The 14,214-nt window shown below is 43.6% G+C and overlaps 1 protein-coding gene across 12 annotated transcripts in view; it reads right to left on the bottom strand.

The window, feature by feature from the left end:
- Positions 1–11,722, bottom strand: part of GBF1 (golgi brefeldin A resistant guanine nucleotide exchange factor 1) — a 179,846-nt gene extending 168,124 nt beyond the window's left edge. For 11 of the 12 annotated variants that reach the window (XM_073352959.1, XM_073352955.1, XM_073352954.1 and 8 more), the window contains exons 1-3: positions 11,369–11,464; positions 6,030–6,135; positions 4,552–4,618 (exon numbers count right to left, since the gene is read on the bottom strand). In XM_073352959.1, the coding sequence (XP_073209060.1) occupies positions 4,552–4,618; positions 6,030–6,135; positions 11,369–11,445 (250 nt within the window). In that variant the 5' untranslated portion in view covers positions 11,446–11,464. The other variant, XM_073352952.1, reaches the window with a different exon arrangement.
- Between the last annotated feature and the right edge of the window lie 2,492 nt (positions 11,723–14,214).

Consider the following 14,214-nt stretch of genomic DNA (forward strand, 5'->3'; position numbering starts at 1 on the left):
TGCTGTGTAGAGTGGAAGAATTACTTCTTGTGTCTTGCTTACAACACACCTGCTAATACAAAAAAAAGCAATCATTCTGGGATCTAACAGTTATATTGTTGACTGATATTTAGTTTGTAATCCGCTATAACAGAGATCCTTTTCTGTAGTACTCCTTTCTAGGCAGTCATTTCCCATTTTGTATTTGTGCAACTGATTATTCCTTCCTAAGTGTAGCACTTTGCATTTGTCCTGACTTTAATTTCATCCTTTTTCTTTCAGACCGTTTCTCCAGTTTGTCAAGAACATTTTTAATTCTAATCCTGTCCTCCAAAGCCCTTGCAATTCCTCCCAGCTTGGTATCCTCCACAAACTTTGTAAGTGTACTTTCTATGCCATTATCCAAATCATTTTTGAAGATATTGAATAGAACTGGAATGAGGACAGATCCCTATGGAACCCCACTCAACATACCCTTCTAGCTCGATTGTGAACCACTGGTAACTACTCTCTGAGTACGGTTTTTCAATCAGTTGTGCACTCACCTTATAGTAGGTTCATCTAGGCTCTGCTCTAGTTTGTTTATGAGACGGTCATGAAGCAATTCATGTTTGTGGTGCCTAGCAAAACAAGACTCCCAGCCAGACTTGGGTTTACATGAGCAAAAGTATTTGATTATTTTAGTAGAAACGTTCCGCTAATTAGCTTATCCCAGACTGTCTCCCACACTTCCCCATGTGCCATAAGCCCCAAATGCCCCCTACCCATTGCCAAGACCTCCAGTGTACCTAATATTTTTGTTGCAACTGTGCATCAATACAAAAATCTGCAGAACACTGAACACCAAAAACCATGAGTGAAAAGGTGAGAACATTAAGCAAGCTAAACAGAAGAACATAAGAACGGCCATACTGGGTCAGACCAAAGATCCATCTAGCCCAGTTATCCTGTCTTCCGACAGTGGCCAGTGCCAGGTGCCCCAGAGGGAATGAACAGAACAAGTAATCATGAAGAGATCCATTCCCTGTCACTCATTCCCAGCTTCTGGCAAACAGAGGTTAGGGACACCATCCAAGAGAGCAGACTGGGTCTATTGTACTAACTGTATTATTCATTTTAAAATTATTAAAAACATCTTTAAAAATTTAAATTCTGTAGCAGCTTCAATTTAAGTTTCAGCAGCAAATTACTGCAGAATCCAGGGCTCATGTCACAAAGTTAAGGTCCAAGGAGTACAAGAGGCCTTTGCTATGGAAGTTACACGAACTTTAGAAATTTAACAAATCCCATGCTCTACATCACTAATATTTCCCAATGAACAAGAGTCTCTTCTACAGACACTACCTTTAGGAGTCTGCTTTAACATGGTTCCACCTGAAACTTTGCTGATCTTGTGAACAGATGGGCTCTCACAAGTTAGTGGGGGCTTTTCATTATTGTTGGTAACTCAGATTATGACTGTATTATGCAGTTTACTGACTCCTGAAGAGCAAACGTTTCAAGTGAAAATCTTGAGCTGCTGGAGGCAATGGGTGGACCTCTATACCCCAGGCCAGGGTATTTAAGCATTACAGTCAGGTCAGAGTTAAATACCCACCAGCTCAGAGGAGAACAAAAGGTACTCCACTGCAACTTGCCTAACATTTACATTGCCTCTCTCTGCTCATTAAACAGGTTTTGGTTAAATAATGAACAAACTGTATTACAGATTCCGATGAGAATTCCAAAATTATAAATCAACTGGTAAAGCCCAGAGGAGAACGAAGGGAGTGGGAGGGAGGGAAGGATAATATTGACTAATATAAAGGGCGCAGCTTGACAGTGGATATTCCTGCCACACCTGATCAAACAGGCTCCGTGGGGGGAGGAAAAGGGGAGGGCAAGAAGGGAGATGGGACAAGACAGCCTGAAATTTGCATCCGGAACAGATTAAAATGGATTCTTGAGGGACTGAGAAAATACATAATATATATTACTATAAATGCAAAACTGTACTAAAAGCTAACTCAAATGTCAAAGATTACAGCTTGAATAAATTTAAATATAAAAGCCATGTGCTTCCATGAGTTAATGAAAGAGACATGAAAAGAAAGTCTGGACAATAACTAAGCTCTGGCCTCACTGCCCAGAGAAGGTGCTGGGCTTAGCACAGTAGTGCACATCCTTCAGCAGACTCCACCAATACTACAAAGCACTGCTTGGATTCCATCACATGCCTAAGGCTCAGACAAACTGGGCAAAGCATTGTTTCCTATTCTCAGGCATTAAAGTCAGAGCAGTTACTGGTGCTGAAACTGCCTGTTTAGGAGAGCACCTTGTGATCAAAGTGAGATCGCACTCTAATGCCTTACACAAGCAGGCACTCTTTTGACACCACCATGGCAGAATGAACACAGGCCATTTTTGCATAATCCCTCACGAGCTCATAGGAAGCTTCTGGGTTACTCAGTACATGGAACTCTTTCTCTTTGCAATGAGCAATTAGAGGTTTGGGTTGAATTCATTTGAGAGAAGTTATTGTGGACAGTGCCCAAATGCTCACCAAGCCCTGCCAGCTATTCATTGTGACTGTATGAAAATATCAGGACTTTCCAGTTCAATTTCGTTATTGCTTGACACACCATTTCTGATAACGTCTGTTACCCTAATTACTGCCAGGAAAGGACTTCAGGAGGCCCACCTCAGAAAGAATCACAGCCTCATTCAAGTGAGAGCCATTGCAGTGGTAACATATGAACTCACTTCTTTTAACTAAGGAATGGAGCAGAACGTCCCTATCGTTTCAGGTGTTAGGCATAAAGGGATTCCAGGGAGTAGTTCTTCCCATGGCCCTTAAGGCAATGGATATGTTCATCCAAATTAGACGATGACAGAAGGCTTCAAAGCATTTAAACTGACTTGCTCAGGGACTTTGGGTTCTGACATGATGCCTCAGAACCAAAACATAGTCGAGAAATTTAACCAGGTAGAAACTACCTACCTAAAATTTCTGCACTACAAGCTAAAGACAAGCAAGTTCTCCAGGCACAGAGCAGAAGCCCCTATGCCTTCAGCTAGTCATGAAAAAGGAAGGAATTATAGCTCTCCACTGACTCACTCCTAGTAACTTCTCTTCGGTGCCGGGAGGTGATGCTCCTGGAGTTTCAACAAACACTGCTTTCTTAGCGGGTTCCTAAACTCAGTGCCAAAAGAGTAGTGAGTAAAGTCCACCAGTGGGAATGTGCAGAGACCAATTCAAAATAAGCTTAACATGCTTGTGACTCTAGACAGAGTTCAGTAGTGAAGCAGTCATTGCAAAGTTTGTTTCTGTTATGTTCAGTCATGAGACAATGGGATTGGGTGAGATTTAACAGAATACACACCTGACTTGTGAGTCTGAGAGGAAAAGGCTCATGCCAACAGATGACTAGCTTAGAGTAATGCAACTGCCCTGACTATGTTAGTGAGAGAAGACATTCTGCTCCAGGGAAAAAAAAAAAAAAAATTTAGCAGGGCTCACTCGCTATTGGCCCATTAAATGTGTACCAATGACCAATTCTGGCGCAGAATCAGGTCCTATCAGACTTGTTTATATGTACCATATAAGAGTGACCTGTCCTCTCAAAGCTCAGGGAAATTAATCCACATAGGTTCACTTCCAGAAAGAAGGAAGAGCAATAGTGAAATTCTAGCAGTCATTGCAGGAACGTCTATCACAGCTGTTGGCCTCCATTCAGTGCAAGGCTAACCAGGGTTTCATCCCTGAACCCAGGAGATTATGTTGAAATTGCAGTCTGTTTGCCATTAATTACAGGCAGCAGGTGACCAAACCTGCAGTCCTAAGAGATAGGAGGAGGAATAAATCAAATAATGGGGAGGCTCCTTTTTCCAAGCAGAATTTTCCTGTCACTCATAACTATGTACAGGAACAAAACACTTATCACAGCTTGGACAGAAAGACTACATATGTTTATGCACTGATCTCATATACTACTACAAACATACTGGATTATAGAGACAGATGAGGGAAAACAGAGAGGCATGGGTACAACGGCTACAGATTGAACAGAAATATATGTGAAGCGTCCCTCACATGTACTGCATAAACACAACACAATATATAAAAAAACAAATGGTCATAGGGTAAACTTCTGGTCTAAAGCTCAGAGCATGTGGACATGAGATAACTTCAAGGGGTTGGAGATTCATTAGCCAATGCTACAGAAAAAGTTATAAAAGCAATACCATACCTCAGAACAAGCAGGTATGCTAGACACCAACATTTCTTAGGTGGATGAAAGTCTAACAACACAGGCAAGATGTTTGAGTAACTGGTATAAGCACATAAATGGCATGTGATTAGTCATAAGCATGTGTACACACTCCCAGTAAAAAGGCATTTCCCCTATTTATGGACTGATTTACTATTTTCTATAAAGGGTGAACGTGTTAGTGCTTTTCCATTACTAAATATTTGATCCTTGTGTAAGAAGTGCCAGACACAAGATGCTGTATTTGTGCCCAGGTACAGACATACCATATTTACACATTCTATTGGATATGCATACCTACACAGTGCACATATGCACTTACCGGTTATGTTAGTTAGTACTTCTTTCAATAGACTAAAGCTGTGCAGCAGGGGATCCCGTTCTTCATCCTACAGGTTACACAAACAAAGGAAGTACTTAATGAGACAGATAGATACCTAAATCACACAGTAAAAAAAGATATGCAGGGTCCACAAAGATATCATCTCCTTTTAATTTTCCTTCAGAACAAACCATATTGAGAGATTTTCCAAAGATGGGAAGGTAGGTAGGTTGGGTTCATTAGTTTCAGTCCCTCCCTATTCCATCAAGATCAGGGGAAAGTATTCAATTTTCCATGGCTGAGTAGCGGGGGGGGGGGGGGGGGGGTCAAGAGCAGAATGCCCTCTCAAGACTCAGCACTCTGTTTTCGCTTTATGTCGAAAGAAAGAATTTTTATTTGCTTTCCACTACTCAATAAAGTTCAGGGTAGATATATGCCACGTTAATACCCATAGCAAATCCTTATGAACCAATTTAGTCCTCAGAGAGATTTATAATGGGAACACACCAATGATACTTGGCACTGCAATGGTAACTTGAAAAAAGAGCCACTGTAAGAAAGTTACCAGAGTAGCTATTTCCTATAGCCATAATTTAGTAGGTCTGTTTTTATGATCACATGCACAGGTTCCTCCAAGCTGCATGCACATACAGCTACAACTCCTACTGGAAGGCACCAAGCACTAATGAAGAAATGCTTCTAAGAAGGCAAAAAGGCCTGCCGTTTGACAGATTGAAGCCATTTATGCTAGATTAGAACCATCTGTGTTGCATGTGCCATTTTACATTGCATCACAGATATAGTACAACATACACACATTGCACTGCTAAACTGAAATGCTGGCTGAGGACATCATGTGAACCAAAACTCTCGCATTAGTGATCTTTTAACAGATCAGGTTTTGAAATACTATTTCAGCCAATGGCATAGTCACAAGACAGACAAAAAGAAAGTGACAACATACCACATAAAGGGTGAAAAATGCCCCATTTTTATTAACTTATTCTATGCCCCAAATTTACATTTCATGGCTCTTATGGTTTTAAACTGTCAGCCACGGCACCACACAAAAGGCATGTAAAAATGATGCTAAAATGAAACAGGCAGTATTTTCAAACACTCCCTATGACACCAGAAGAGATTCCTACAAAGGTCTGAATAAAATGTTATGTTAAGTGAATGTGAGGGTATAATCACATATCCCCAACTCAGTCACTTTTCCAACCCATGGGGCAATCAATTTCCAGCTTCATCTCCGGGTGCTCTCCAGTAAAACATACATGCTTACAAGCACATACAGTTAGAAGGTCAAAGCTGTCTAAAGTAGCAAACCATAGGAAATTACTATTCCTGTGTTACCTAGAAAACTACTCTAGGGTGCTTTAGTTTGAGGGGACAGGAGGTTTGATTTTATTAAAATTTATCGTTTCTAGGTTCTTCATAACACAGACAGATCTCACCAACCCAAGAAAACTTACCAAATGTGTGTGAGTATTCCATCGAGCATTGCGTTTTATGGCACCCACCACTGTATTGATTTCACCTTGGACAATGTAAATATTCTTATCCACCATCCTGACAGTCCTAACAATAAAGAGAATCCAGGTTAATGCCTAGTTGTTCAAAATAAAGCACACTGAATCACCCCATGCCTCAGGCAGGAAATCGATCTGGTCCCCAGGTCTGTAAGGGACACGGTAGGGATGCAATTGACAAGCGAGAAATATTTGTAGAGAGTTCCCAATAGAACCATTTGGGTATATTCCCAGTTTTCCATGTGCAGACCAATACGGTTATTTTACTATGAGAAAGACACCACGCTTTTCCATATAAGAAGCATTCAAAGCAGCTAGCTAGATACATCAGGGGATAAGTGTGGTAATAAACAACTGCACTTGAGCTACCTGTCTCATTTATTTCCCAGTAACCACAAGGATTCCTGTTATTTATATGTACAAGTTTACCCATTGTATAACGCCATGCACATCTACAGTGCTATGTAAATATTGAAGCCCTATATAGTATAGGAAACAGCCTTAGACTTCTTATTTGTGCCCTTTATATAGGCTACTGCTATTTGATTTACCTGGAGTAGCAGCTCCTTGGGATGCTAAACTTTTAAAGATTAAAGCCATTTGTGTTAGATGTTGCGTTCACATGACGGTGGTAAAGCACCTTAGGAGGAGGAAGAACACAAGCATGAAAAGCATGAAGTCAAGTGCAGGACAACATCAAGGAAGCAGTAAGGTTTACAGAACTGGACAGACCAAAGGGAGGGAAAATGGGAGCAGATAAAAGCAGGGATGTAGTGCAAGACAGCCTGAGGTCATGCAGGGCCTTGAATGCAGGGGCAAGAAGCTTGAATATGATGAACTGAGATAGAAAGCCAATGAAGGGATTTGCACAGGGAGGGGTGAAAGAACGGTATGGCTGGAGCAGCAGCAACATTTTTGATGGACTGTGAGGACACAGAAGTGAAGAGACACGGATAAAAGAAGACAATGTTACAGTAATCAATGCTAGATATGACCCAGGCATGGACAAAGATAAAGAAATGGGGGTGGTAATAACAGACTGATTTTAAGGTTATAACAAATAAGCAACAGGACTGATCAGGAGACCAGAGTGACAGGACACCATGCCTGCAAACTCAGAAGAGTAAGAATTGGAAGGCGAGCCAAGGAATGAGGATGTATAGAGGGACTAGACGCAAAAATGAGATGCTTAATTTTTAATAAATTGAGTTTGAGACGTCAGCAGAACATCCAGGAGGAGCTGAGAGACTGAGCAGAGGGGTGGAAACAGAGAAGTAAATCTGAGTATTAATGGTAACACCATGAGAGTGGAGTGGATCACCTAGAAAGAGTGTAAAGGGAAAAAATGAAAAGACAGCAATATAGGGGAGGAAGCAAATTGATGTGGAACTAGCACAGGAGAATCTGAAATAAGAGTCTGTTTATATCACCTGAATTTTTAGTCATGTTAGCACATTTGTAAAACATGTGACCACACGAAGTCACTTAACCTACTGCATTATCCCTAACTTGCCAATAGTGTAGCAATTACAGAATTCATCAAATGCAGACTCTTAAGAAAGTGTCAGATGTTGTGATTTTTTTTTTAATGACCCTGATAAAGAAGTTTTTTTCAGAATTTTGTTTGTAGAACTTTGAACAGGCAGGGTGATTAACAACCACTGGAACAAACTACCAAGGAAAATGGCGGATTCTCCAATGCAACACAGGATGCCTTTCTGGAAGACATGCTTCAAACAAGTTATTGGGCTCATTACAGAACTAGATGAAATTATATGGCCTATGTAATGCAGGAGGTCAGACTAGATGACCTACTGGCCACTTCTGGCTTTAAAAATCTATAAAAACTAGACACCTGTTAAATTTCAGCTACTTTTAAGGTGTTGAGCTTCTTGAAGCAAAAGCTCATCCTTCCCAAATACATATTCCTTTCTGGTGAAGGGTCTGTCTTCCTAAATCTAGCTCTACTCAGAAGCACTGCAGCTTTATTCAGATCTTTAGTGACAGCAGTGAAGCTATAACAAAAGTCATACCATTAACACTGCTAATATGCAGTAACATCATGAGTGGCAGCAAAAGTAAACATTGGAGTTATTCACATGGGAACAGGATTTGAAAAGAGAGGAAGGGAGGAAGAAGAACTGAATCCCCCATAGTCAGTAGGCTGGGCAGTGTGGAGGGAGGAAGAAGAAAGTCCCTTACATGGTCCTCTTTACTGCAATAGCCAAGTGTCTTCAAGATGGACACCAATTCGACATATGAAAGTGCCCTATATAGAGTACAAGGACATCGGGGGGGGGGGGGGGGTTCTTCTTCCCCACTAGTGGCTAGTATTGGTCTGAAATGTTTACAAGTTTCAGTTCATATGTTCTTGTCTGCCAAATCATTCTGCTGATGACAGCCTTCAGCAATGCCCTCTGGCAGCCAAATGATCATCAATTGAAGTACCTGTGTGTGCTCTTACATCACAATTACACACTGAAAAATGCTTCAAATGTGTGCCATCAAAGGCACATGATACTATCTCACACCCAGATGGAGCCCTTGGTTACTCAACAGTCAAGTACATACGTACATCTCTTGGGTACAGGCATCAAGAGTCAGGGGTATTATTTTGGGAAACCATTTTGAGTCCTTTTGGGGAGCTAGTGCCTTGGGAAATACAACCAAGAAATAGCACCATCCTCTGGTTAAACTGTTAGACAGATTTCTATCAAGTCATCTCTTTCCATCACCTTTTTTGACCCTTTCTGAATACCAATTACCTGCAGACTCAGTGCCAATGAAACCACCTCAATGGATAGCAATCAATCACAGAAATGGATCCAATCCCCTTCTACAATTGGGAAAGGTGATTTAGTTCAAAACCAGGCTGCTGTTGAGCCAGATCTGCAATGTTCATAAGAAGACAGTAGATCACCTACTTTGTGAATTAACTGGGTATTTAAAAGTTCAAAGTTCATAAAATTAAACATTTCAAACTTACAGGAAATATGGTGCATAAGTTAATTTATTAATTTTTCACTGATACAAATGATAAACCTAAACAGTATGGCTGATCTTTCTTTGTTTGAGAGAACTGCATATTATCTTTGCCACCAAATCTCTCAGCCTTTTCAAACCTGTACAGCTGTTTGAACATTGGTTGAAGGATTGAAGTCACATTTGGCAGCAGACAAATGACTTTGGTGGCAGAAAAATGGTTCAAATAACCAGTCATTCATAAGATTGATGTTCATAAAATCAGGGTTCTACTGCAATTTGAAAATTTCTGAATAGGATACAGTCAGTCAAGTTCCACTGCAGATAAAATGCTATTAAGGAATAACATTAGGGAACATCCCTCAGTCCACAAATCACATCAACAACTCCTACCTACTTCACAGCTAGCCAGGCTACCTAAAAACCAAGTCAATACAGTGATATATCCTGCACTTGCCTGTCAATCTTCATATAGAAGTCTAATTCACTTGAGCTTTTTACAAACAGTACAATAACTGGGAGCAGCAAGAGCCAAAACAGTTGAAGAAACTCCTCTTAAGGCTAATTCTCGTAACACTGGACAAAAAAATAAAAAATAAAAAAAATCACAGATATGTAGGGCTGGAAGGGACCTCAAGAAGTCATCAAGTCCAGCCCCCTGAACTGAGGCAGGTCCAAGTAAACCTAGACCATCCCTGACAGGTGTTAGTCCAACCTTTTGGACTGACAGGGATTCCATAACCTTCCTTAGGGGCCTATTACAGCATTAAACCACCCTTTTAGTTAGAAAGCTTTTCCTAATATCTAAAAAAATAACGCAGAAGAGTACTTTTATTAACCCAAGAGGTTTGGTTCTTATTTCACTGTACTGTGCTATGGTCTGGTGACACAGAACAGACATTGTAGCATTTATACTCTATGAGACAGTTTAGGATGCTCTCAAAAGTAGTAGTAACATAATACTTGGTATAAGGGAGAGGCAAGGCTGTGGTATAACTCCTCTGCAGCGCTGCTGTTAGCCTAAATGCAACAGCATTGAGCTAGCACATGGGAACCAAGAAGTGAAAAGGAATACCCTCTTTTAACTATCAAAACTGAGTGAAAAATAAAAATTAAACAGCATAAACAGTAGGGGTGACTGCTTTTTCTCTACTTACTTATGACTGATTAAACTGTCTTAGCTTTTACTTTTACAGTTCAAAAAGCCTTGTGTTGATACTGTCCCTCTAATAAGGCCACTGTCTTTGATCCTTCCTCCTCCAGCAATTAAAAAGATTGTCTATATGTTGCGTAAAGTAGTCTTCACTTTCACTTTTTTAAATTACCCATATTCAGTGAATCATCAATAACTGCTCACTTCACAAAAGTCCTCTCCAACTCTTTCCACCCTAAATAATCCTAGAGTTTGGAATCTGGTCAAGCGTATATCCCACCATCCTGCTGATTGACCATACTGCTCTTCACTCAGCCTTTTTTACCTCTGCTCCTCCTAAATTAGGGGAAGGTGACTAGAACTAGACAGTCCTCCAGCTAGGAGTGAGCCACATTATCGTATTTTATTCTCTCCCCACTGAACAATTCCAATCAGCTTTCTTAGAACTGCTGCTGCAACCTGGGCAGACATTATCACGCAACAGACCAGTGACTCCAGGTCTGTCCCCTCCAGGGGATCTCATATGCAGAAAACCAATCAGTGTACAGGGTTAGTTTATATTACTTTGGCCAGAGTTTGATTAATCTGCATTTACCTTTGAATGAGTTTCATCCAAGGCAAGACTGCCCCTTGCCCCACAGTTACTTCTTGATACATTAAGAGGAAAACCACTTGGCAGAGACACATGTTTCTGTCTCCTTGTAGCCAAGGAGGTTCACACAAGAGAAAGATAGGACTGATTCCCCCCTCCCAGGCTTCAAGATGGGGTAAATATCACAGCAGGAAATTGTGGCAAGATGTTCTCTCCCACATCAGCTGGAGCTTGGCCAGGACACATCACCACACACACACCCATGACTGGGCCGAGCCCCCCTCCACCAGTACCCTACCCAGGACACACAATTCCCACCCCCCACCCCCAATGGCTGGGCCGAGCTGCCCCACGCACCCCTCTGCCAGCACCCTGCCCAGGACACACGGACATTCCCCCGTGGCTGGGCCCGACGCCCCGCACCTTGCCCAGGATACACCCAAAACCGGAGCCCTCGCAGCTCACCCCGCCGCCACCGCCCTAGGGCCCAACCCGCCGCCTCGCCCCCAGCAGCTCCCAGCTCGAGCCCCGGCACGTCCGCGCACGGCTGCTCACCAGGACAGCCCCACAGCCTGCCCCCGCCCGCGCTGTCGGGGCTCCCCACCCGCGTGATCTCCGCGCCGCGTCAACATCGCGATAGGGGCTCGCCACCCGTCACTACTGACCCCCGCATCCAAAATGGCGGCGCCTGTTGCTAGCGGGCCGGCGGCTGCTTTACATATCTGGCCGGCGCGCGGCGCTGCGGCAGAGGCGACCGCGGAGCAGGGATTCCGGCCGGCTGAGGGCTGCGCGGGGCAGAGACAGAGCAAAGGCCAGTGAGGGACAAGCAAGAGGAGCCAGCTGGCTGCGCTCTGCTCTAACTGACGTGGAAACGGACTCAATCTAACCCGCTGCCTGGTTACTGCGCCGACGAACAAGCCAGTTGACCAACCAGAACATGAACCTGGCGAAGCAGGCGCAGAGTTACCCAATAACAACAATTCACTGAGACAGGAGGCGGGACCAAAGTCCAGCAGGCCGGCGCCCCCCAGTGACATAGGGAGGAGAACCAATCACATTAAAGTAAATAGAGTTAGCACTAGAGTTCCCAATAGCGAGAACAGACTGTGCTTGGGGAGTCGGGACAATAAAGGAGGGTGAAACAAGTGTGGTAGATCTGCAGTAGTGTCCTGTGCGATGCATTATGGGTACATCGAACGCCACCGGAAACGACTAGTCCGGGAACAATTTCGCAGGACAGCGAGTGTAAAAAGTCCCAGGTTCCCCAGAGGTGGCGCCACCAGGCAGCGCTGCGCAGCTCCCAGTCTGAGCTCAGGGGGGGTGCAGCTCATAGACTATCAGGGTTGGAAGGGACCTCAGGAGGTCATCTAGTCCAACCCCCTGCTCAAAGCAGGACCAAGCCCCCTCAAGGATTGAACTCAGAACCCTGGGTTTACCAGGCCAATGCTCAAACCACGGAGCTCTCCCTCCCACCCTCTGTCAGCTGCCATCATGCACTGCCAGACAGAGCCCTTGGAGGGCTCCCAGGAGAGCTGGGCTCTGCCTCTGGCACTGCCTGCTGGATGGATTGCTTCTCCTCGCTAGCCTCACCCACCCCTTGTGCTGCCTGTTTAGATTGTAACCACTTTTGGGCAGAGACTGTCCCAGTGGGAACATACAGCACCTAGCACACTAGGGTCCTGCTCTCATGTGGAGCTTCCAGGGGATACAAAACTCCTATGAGTAGCAGTTCCCAGCATTCACTACTTCATCCTACCCTTTGTTCTGAGTCATCTGGAGACAGCGATTCTGGCTTCAAGCCTCCAAGGTCCTTTGTTGTCAGACCCCTAGCTAATTAAGATTCTATTTCCTTTTAAGGTCTCTCCTCTGCCTTTCTGCCCACCCCACCCCCCGAAAGAGCACCCCATAGCTCTTCAGCCTCTCAGGAACCCCACAATCTTTAAGATCCCCCAGCTCTTCATCCCCATGGTCCTGACATTCTGATTCTTTCCAGTCCCCATTCCTGCTTCCAACAACCCTATCCTTGACCAAGGAAATATGGTTGTTTCTTGGTGCCTCCTCTCTCCCCCAACCTTTTCTACAGTGAAGGGGCAGAGACAGAGCAGAGCCTGCTGCTTGCTGCAATGATAAGGAGGCAGTAGTTTTGCTTCCCCTGCCAATGGGAGGCAGGATGGAGAAGTATTTAAAAACCCAGTTTAGGACTAGTAGCCTGCCTGGAGAGGTGGGGCAGGACCCAACGGCACCTCTCCATAACATCTGGCTGTCAAAGATGCAGGGTAAATTATGCCTTAGGCAGAGTTGTAGCCCCTCTCAAGAGCAGACCCTAGGTGCAAAGCCTGCTTGCCTTCCTGCACCTCAATCTGGGTGCAACCACGTGGTCCAGTCATTCAGACTGGCTCTCTGAGCTGCAGCCCCCCTGGTTCCAAACCACGTTAGCTACACTGGCCCAGTGCGCTTTTGGCGACTCTAATGTTCTCTTTCGGAGCCTGTGACAACATAAGTTTGCAGTGACACAGAAACAGCATCTTCAAATCAACGCATTATTTATTCATTCCTCAAATGTACAAAGAGCAAAATGTAAAAATAACAAAAGGCCAACCTCCCTGCATATTATGTACATCTTTGTAAGTTCCCCTCAGCCCAGCTAACTCCATCTCTGGCAGGGAGCAATTGCCCTTGCTGCAGTTTCTAGCTCTGTGTGTTTGCCAGCCTGTCAGCTTTTCACTGACATTCTGGGTGCTTCTCTTAGCCTCTCCCCCCCAACTCCCCTCCCTTTTCTAGGGTCTTTGAGGTTTAGAAGCCCCTTTAATCTCAGCCTTTAGCCTTGGGAAGAGTAATCCATTGTAGCCTGGCTGGGGGCAGATAGGGGGTTTTCCCCAATAAACACCATTTCTATTGTTTCCTCCAGGACTCTTATCTATGTCATTGTTTTACCTTTCATAAGTTCATACATTCTAAGGCTAGAAGGGACCACTGTGGTCATCTAATCTGACCTCTTGCATAACACAGGCCAGAGGACTGCCCCACAACAATTCCTAGAACAGATCTTTTAGAAAAACACTCAATCTTGATTAAAAATGGTCAGTGATTGTATTGCCACCACAACCCTTGCGATATTGTTCCAATGATTAATTATCCTCACTGGTAAAAATGTATGCCTTATTTCTAGTGTGAATTTGTCTAGCTTCATCTTCTAGCCACTGGATTTTGTTATATCTTTGTATGCTAAATTGAAGAGCCCATTATCATTTTTTTGTTCCCTGCGTATGTACTTATAGACTGTAAGCAAGTCACCTTTCACCCTTCTCTTTGAGTTAAACAGATGGAACTCCTTGAGTCTGTCACTATAAGGCCTGTTTTCCCACCCTTTAATCATACAATAACTTCCTGCTTGAGTCCTT

The sequence above is a fragment of the Lepidochelys kempii genome, chromosome 7 (assembly GCF_965140265.1).
Source record: "Lepidochelys kempii isolate rLepKem1 chromosome 7, rLepKem1.hap2, whole genome shotgun sequence".
Lineage (NCBI taxonomy): Eukaryota > Metazoa > Chordata > Testudines > Cheloniidae > Lepidochelys > Lepidochelys kempii.